The sequence below is a fragment of the Artemia franciscana genome, chromosome 18 (assembly GCF_032884065.1).
Source record: "Artemia franciscana chromosome 18, ASM3288406v1, whole genome shotgun sequence".
NCBI lineage: Eukaryota > Metazoa > Arthropoda > Branchiopoda > Anostraca > Artemiidae > Artemia > Artemia franciscana.
In genome coordinates this window covers 11,316,725-11,324,560 of record NC_088880.1, presented here as the reverse complement: position 1 = coordinate 11,324,560, position 7,836 = coordinate 11,316,725, and the positions used below count along the sequence as shown (strand labels likewise).

General features: G+C 36.8%; 2 protein-coding genes across 2 annotated transcripts in view; one reads left to right on the top strand and one right to left on the bottom strand.

Annotated features, from left to right (window-relative positions):
• LOC136038603 (sodium-dependent phosphate transport protein 2B-like) overlaps window positions 1-4,392 on the bottom strand; it is a gene marked incomplete in the record, with an annotated part of 45,027 nt that extends 40,635 nt beyond the window's left edge. Inside the window, 1 exon segment of the mRNA XM_065721813.1 lies at window positions 4,381-4,392.
• The window catches only part of LOC136038380 (sodium-dependent phosphate transport protein 2B-like), a 92,666-nt gene extending 84,830 nt beyond the window's left edge, over window positions 1-7,836 (top strand). The window contains 2 exon segments of the mRNA XM_065721449.1: window positions 1,419-1,647; window positions 7,012-7,836. Coding sequence (XP_065577521.1) covers window positions 1,419-1,647; window positions 7,012-7,799 — 1,017 coding nt within the window. The 3' untranslated portion in view covers window positions 7,800-7,836.

Sequence of the window (7,836 nt, the reverse complement as noted above, 5' to 3'; positions counted from 1 at the left end):
AATGTCTTTTTTGACTGAATTTTGATGAATTCCCACTTTACGTGTCTCTAACTCTAAAATACTCCGAATGATCACTGTCAGACTTTGGTAAAACCCTAATTCATCTATTTCCGACTCTAGTATACCACTTGTGAGCTGAAATAAATCTGTAATGTCATAGGCGTTAACAACAAACACATTAGTAGGAACGTTAGCGTGAAATAATTTTGCTCTTTCAATATTCAATGGAGGTGAGTGATTATTGCATATTGTACCCAAATCAAACTCTTTAAAAACATCACCAGAGTCATTCAGAAATATTTTAATGAGTTTGTAAGTGACTTGGGAAGCATTACTGGGCGCATCTTGTATCATAGAGCTCCTCAGGCTGGGGACATTCTCAATTATATGACGAGAGCATCCATTACTGCAGGATCTACATATCCAGGGTAGGGCAGTATTTCACTCCCATATTCCTCCAAATTGACTAAGGGATCTATTTTTCGGAGTTTTTAAGTTGTGCTATTTTGAGGTTCTTGGGTATTTTCGATAGTGAAGAATTTCCATTAGTCTAAAATAATAAATAATTTTTTAATTGAAATTTATGTTCTCTACTGTCTATGTGGATGAAAGGATATAGAATGCATAGAAAGAAAACAATATATATCAATATTAAAAAAGTGTGTGTAGCCCCTTACTTGAACGTCTCTCTCTGTTCCCCAAATCCTAGTTTCCAGTTCTCCTTTTACCATCCATAACTCCCTGAAAATTTCACTTTGAAAGACCTGGGCGTTCCCGCATCTTGGATCTCGGTTAAATTATATAATTAAGTAAGTAAGGCATATATAATTCTTAATTACTAACATCTGAAAATTGCTTGTTCATTTTGAAAGTTTTTTCACCACATTAGGAACCAGTTTATATGTAAAAAAAACTCACTGAACTACCCTCCAAAATTCTTGTTTTTCAACTTCTGTCTATCTGAAATTTAACTACGACAAGCGTCAGGCGTGATCTCTAGACTATACGCAAGCTATGGTGCACAAATAAAGGGTGCTGGGAAACCGTCACTACTGTAACTATACTACGCTAATTATATATTACCCTGATGGTAGGCGAATTAGGGTAATAATTGTGATATAATTGGTGGAAGTTATCTGGTCAAGGACATACGTGAGGGGTGTGGTGCTTAGGCTGATTAGCACAATTTGCAATTCCAAAATAATTATATAACTTACTTGTTCTTTACATGCCTGTTCTTGATAGAATTGTAGTCAGGGATTTTGGTTTGGCTATTTGGGCTTCAGACGGGAGTTCAATTCTGACATTTTACAATTATTTGCATGAGATCTTATATGTTATTTATCTCTGGCTAATTAATGAATTAATAATGGTGAGGAATAAACATGATCAATTAGCCTTTGATTTCCTTATTTTAGCTCAACGATTCCGTCCTGGAAGGCTGGGCAACAAAGAATGAATCTTTCGAAAATGCAACACTGATTAAAATTCAATGTGGCGAGCATAGCTGCACTACAAGCGACTTCTTATTTGCTGATACAGGATTGTCAGATGCAGTGGTTGGCGTTATTCTTTTCGCAATTTCTTTGTTTACACTTTGCACATGCCTGGTCCTTATTGTGAAGATCTTGAACTCCAGCCTAAAAGGTAGTTATACTCCTATAGCCTGACTAAGGCAAGCGTCATGAAGCGGCAAAAATAGACATTTCGAAACAAGATGTAAAAAATTCAGCATTCAAAGTGTCGAAATGATTAGGGAGTAAGGAAACAATAGGCACATGCTGAATTTTTTAAAAGAGAAGCAAATTTGTAGCCTGGGGGAGAAAGAGTAAAAACAATAGAACTGAAATAAAATAACTTTCAAAACACTGTTTCATCTCCCAGTGAACTAAAACCTAATAAGAACTTTATTTCCTGCTATTCAAAAACTATGAAAATATTATGACTGAAAACGAAAGAATAAATTTGTCGTGAAAAATTTTCTTAACTGCTTGAGTTTTTATTTTCGGACCACCGCACACTTTTACTGTTAATCATAAATTTCTGAATTTTTTGGATGTCTGTTTTATATCTTTTTAGTGCTTCGTAATATACTTCATTTTTTGAAAGGTTTTTTTTAAGTGCTTTTATTTTATTCCTTGGCAAATATTATAACCAAATTTCGCCCTTCATGTCTGTGCAATTTTATTATACATATTTTGTAACTAATTAAGAACTTTTCAAGACAGTCGACTTTTAGGATTCATTAATCTCGCTTCTACAACTTCATCAAGAGATCACGCTTTTATCTTAAGCAGCAAAAATCGACAAATTTCCTGAAAAACATAAGAAATCTCATAGGGGGGTACCCGAGAGGTCACTCTTAGCGTAAGTGCACAGAGAAAACTCGAAGTAAGCAATCGCTTAAGAAAAAAGTCAATTAAAAGGGATCTTGAAAATAGTTGATGTTTACTTAATCCAAATAATTCCGAACTTTTACGCTCCTATTTTGTTTTTTCATCAGCACAAGAAATCCAATGTCCTAAATCCTAATGGTAAATAAGGGAGGCCCACGGGTGTGTGTTTCTTTGATGAGATCTCCAATTTTATTCGATTTCATTCAATTTTCCGCATAGTTTACTTGTTTAATTTTTTTTCACTTCCTCTCCCCTACAACTTTTTGGTTTGATCTTCGTTTTTTTTACCCACTTGTCCTACTGTCTTTTACTGAATTCCTAATGTAAGGAATTGAAGTCTTTGATGAGGAAACCGAATTTACGACTGAATGATAAATGGTAATGTGCTATTGTGCGCATCTTTAGAAAAACACAAAGTTTCAGAAAAATAAGTTATCACATGCTAAAATATTTTCCATCATAGATCCTCGTTTGAGTCCAAATTGACAGGAAACCTTTAAAAATGGGACAGTTTTCCCAAAATATATGAAAACAAAGATTTAATTATTCTTGAAGCCTCATCTGGTGGAGGTTTCAGGGTATTTCAAAATCGGGCAAAATAAAAAAAATAAATAAACAAGAGCCAAGAGCTTATATGGCATGAGCTTTAGCAAAATAATAAGAATCAATAGATTGATCTAGAAGGAAAATCAGAGACTTAATGCCGGACAGGATTTAAAATAACACGAGGTCTTTCTAAATATCAAAATTCATTAAGATCCGATCCCCCACTCGTAGGTTAGAAATAATTCGTTTTTTCTAATTTTTCCTCTCCCTTCAGCCCCCAGATGGTCAAATCAGGGAAAAAAAACTGTTATAAATTCAATTTGTGCAGGTCCCTGACACGCCTGCCAATTTTCATCGTCCTAGCACGTCCAGAAGCACCGAACTCGCCAAAGCACTGGACTTACTCCTAATTCCCCTAAAGAAGGCAGATTCAGTCCGGTTACATGAATCACGTATCTAAGACATCTGCTTATTCTACCCACCAAGTTTCATCCCGAACTCTCCACTCTAAGCGTTTTCCAATATTTCTGGTTTCCACCTCCAACTCCCCCCAATGTCATCAGTTCTGGTAGAGATTTAAAATAAGAGCTCTGATACATGGGTTCCTTCTAAATATCAAATTTCCTTAAGATCTGGTCACCCGTTCGTAAGTAAAAATACCTCAATTTTTCTAATTTTTTCCAAATTAACACCTCCCCCTACTCCCCCAAAAAGAGAGGATTCAGTCCGGTTATGTCAATTACGTATTTCGGACTTGTGCTTATTCTTCCAACCATGTTTAATCCCGATCTCTCCATTCTAAGCGTTTCCCAAGATTTCCCATTTCCCCATCCAACTCCCTCCGATATCACCGCATACGGTTAGAATTTAAAAAAAGGGCTCTCTGACAGAATATCCTTCTAAATATCAACTTTCATTCAGATCTGATCATCCGTTCGTAAGTTAAAATACCTCATTTTCTTCAAATTTTCCTCTTCCTGACTGGAGATTTGTGCAGGTCCCTGACTCGCCTACCAATCTAAATCGTCCCAGCTTGTCCAGAAGTACTGACTCCCCAAAGCATTGGAAATTCCCCCCAGCTCCTAAAAGAGAGTGGATCCGTTGCAATTATGTCAATAACATATCTAAATCTTGTGCTTATTCCCATCAAGTTTCATCCCGATCTATAAGCTCTAAGCATTTTCCAAGATTTCTGTTTCCCCGCTCCAGCCTCCTACGTCCCCGGTTCCCATTCGAGTTGAAAATGGAGCATCTGGAACATAAGATCTTTCTACATATCAAGTTTCATTACAATCCGATCACCCATTCATAAGATAAAGATACCTCAATTTTCATGCTTTCCAACATTTCTGTTTTCCCCTTCAACTCCTCCCTCCCCATGTCACCGGATCTAGTCGGGATTTAAAATAAGAGCTCTGAAGCACAAAATGCTTTAAATATCAAATTTCATTAAGATCTGATTATGCGTTTGTAAGTTACAAATACCTCATTTCTTCTCATTTTTCCGAACTATCCCCCCCAACTCCCTCAAAGAGAGCAAATTTGGTCCGATTTATCAGTCACGTATCTTAGACTTGTGCCTGTTCTTCCCACCAAGTTTCATCCTGAACTCTCCACTCAAGGCGTTTTCAAATATGTCCACCCCCCCCCCGCAAATCCTCCCAATGACACTGGATCTGGTCGAGATTAAAAGTAAGAGATCTGAGTTACGAGGTCTTTATAAATATGAAATTTTATAAAGATCCGATCACTCCTTCGTAAGTTAAAATACCTCTTTTTTCTAATTTTTCAGAATTAACCCTCCCCCCAACTCCCCCAAAGAAAGCAGATCCATTCCGTTTATATCAATTACGTATATAAGACCTGTGCTTATTTTTACCATCAAATTTCATCCCGATCTCTCCATTTTAAATGTTTTCCAAGATTCTAGGTTTCTCCCTCCAACCCCCCCCCCCTCGATGTCACTTGATACGGTCGGGATTTAAAATAAGAGCTTTGAGACACGATCTCCTTCTAAATATCAAATTTCATTAACATCCAATCGCCTGTTCGTAAGTTAAAATACCCAATTTTTTCTATAATTTCCGAATTAACCGTCCCCTCACTCCTCCCTCCAGATGGTCAAATCATGGAAATGAATGTTTCTAATTTAATCTGGTCTGGTCCCTAATACGTCTACCAAATTTAATCGTCCTAGCTTATCTGGAAGTGCCTAAACTAGCTAGACGCGAAGAAGTTTTTTCATCGGCACCAATTTGGTTTTCGGGAGAAGTGCTCAACAGAACACGCATGTAATATGCTTCTTCATTTTGTACGACAGTCTTTAGACTTCGGCCTTATACCTGCGGCAATATTCCTTGATGTGAAGAAAGCTTTTGACAGCCTCACACACGAGATACTTATTGGTAAGTTGTCGCATCAAGGCGTTCGTGGAGAAGCTCTGTCCTGGTTTTCTTCATTCCTAACTGGCCGATCCATTGCAGTTGAAGCTTCTGATGAGCATATTCCAGTCGAATATGGAGTGCCACAAGGCTCAGTTCTTGGGCCATCCCTTTTCCTCATATATGTCAACGACCTCTATCGACTATTTAGCAACCCACGATCTGATTTCTGTTGTCATTTGTGCCAGAAAGGAGATGCTGTGGTTGAAGCCTTGGATACGCCTGGTCAACATGAAGAACTCTTTGCATTCGCCGACGACACCACCCTGGGGGCTGCAGCACCTGATGAATCATCTCTTATCCTCAAGCTACAATTGATGGCAGAAAATATATATCGTTGGTTTGATGCAAATTTGTTAGCTTTGAATGTAAAAAAATCGTTTCTTCTTATATTCTCCCGCATAGGCAAAAGCTGCCCTACAGTGACAGAGCTTAAAACATCTAAGGGATCCATATCCCGCCCAGCTGACCGGTTTATTCGATTCCTTGGGATACTTCTGGATGAAAATCTATCTTTCAAACGGCATACTGAGTCAATGAGATTAAAGGTTTCTCGAGGCCTTGGAATTACTCGAAAGCTGAAGCGAGTCTTTCCTTTCTCTATCCTTCGTCTATTATATTTCTCTCTTATTTACCCTTATTTATGCTACTGCTCGTCAGTGTGGATGTCAACATTTCCATCTGTACTTACACCTTTACATAATCTCCAACTGAAAGCAGCAAAAGTTCTTCAGTCTACCACCCATATTTCTGTTGAACTTCTGAAGATTAAAGATATTCATACATTACACCTCTCTTTCATTGCGTTTCAGTATTTCCGTGGAGACCTTCCATCAAGTTTTTCCGGGCTTTTTGAAATTGTTCGAAATGTCAGTCCTTATGAAACTAGAAACAAGGATGATGTGCTAGTGCCATCCACCCCTGCAGTGCGCTCGGACTTTGGTCTGATAGTTGCTGTCGGACGTGCCTGGAATTCCATTCCTGTTGGGATTCGACGGTCCTGTACCATAGGATCCTTCAAGAAACGGTTGAAGAATTTTTTAATCAAAAAAAATAATTTAAATTATAATATTGATCAGTTATTTATATTGTTTAGTTATCAAGATTTAATTTATTTATTTAATTATTTAGATTGAATTTATTTATTTAGATTTGGGTGGTGTGAGTGTTGGATCCTCGATGTATATATATTTTTTTTTTTTTATTTTTTTTTTGTAAGTAGGTGGTGCGGAGACCGGTTGTACTCGGGTGAGGATTGGTGAGCAGACTCTAAATATATTTTAAGTGTGAATGTAATTAATAGTTATTTATGTTTTGTTTTGTTTTTTTTTTTTCCCAAATAACGGGCCATTGAGCCCTTTGGGATATTTTTTGTTTATAAATGGATGGATATTGGTAATAAAAGGAACTTGAACTTGAACTTGAACAGACTGACAGAATTTGCGATCTCTATATGTCACTTGGTAAATACAAAGTGCCATAAAAGTTTACTTTGTTATTTCGAAAATTACCTTCTTCATATATGAACCAACCCTTACCCTCCTTATATTTTGAAAATAACTGAATTTTGCAAATTATTTTGTTGAAAGATTGATAGCCTACAGCTAAACTCATTTTTTTTTTTTAAGGAAAAATTGCAATGATTATCAAGAAGACTATTAACGCCGATATTCCATACGCACCAGCGTTAACTGGATACCTTGCATTTATCGTTGGAGCATTTTTGACTTTTCTAGTCCAATCATCTTCAGTTTTCACATCAGCTCTGACACCTCTTGTCGGAGTAGGAGTAATAACAGTTGAGCGTGTATATCCACTCACTCTTGGCTCAAACATTGGCACAACAACAACATCTTTAATTGCAGCATTGGCTGCTCCGGCCAGTTCTCTTCACAATACAGTTCAAATAGCTTTATGTCACTTATTTTTTAACCTTACTGGATTTCTATTATTTTACGTAATACCTTTCACTAGGTTTCCTATTCCAATGTGTAAATTTTTAGGTGACACAACCGCTGAATATCGCTGGTTCTCCTTTGTATATTTAATTGGAATGTTCCTTGTCTTGCCAGGGGTCATTTTTGGCCTTTCACTGGCAGGTACCCTTGTATTTGCAGTTGTTAGCTCTGTTTTATTAGTAATAGGGATAATCCTTATAGCTATCAATATAATACAAAACCACAAGCCAAATTGGCTACCAAAATATTTAAGAACTTGGAACTTTTTACCAGATTTCTTACATTCACTTGAGCCCTATGATACAATCTTTAGAAATTGTTTCCAGAATTGTGCATGTTGTAACAGAGTGTGTGCTAAAAATATTGATAAAAATGACACTGAGGAGCTTCACGTCTCCGAAAAAAGCGAAGGAACTGATAACCTGACATATGAAGATGAAGAAAAATGTATTTCCTAATAGTTTTGATTTTGAAAATATATGTTTTCTTAGTAAA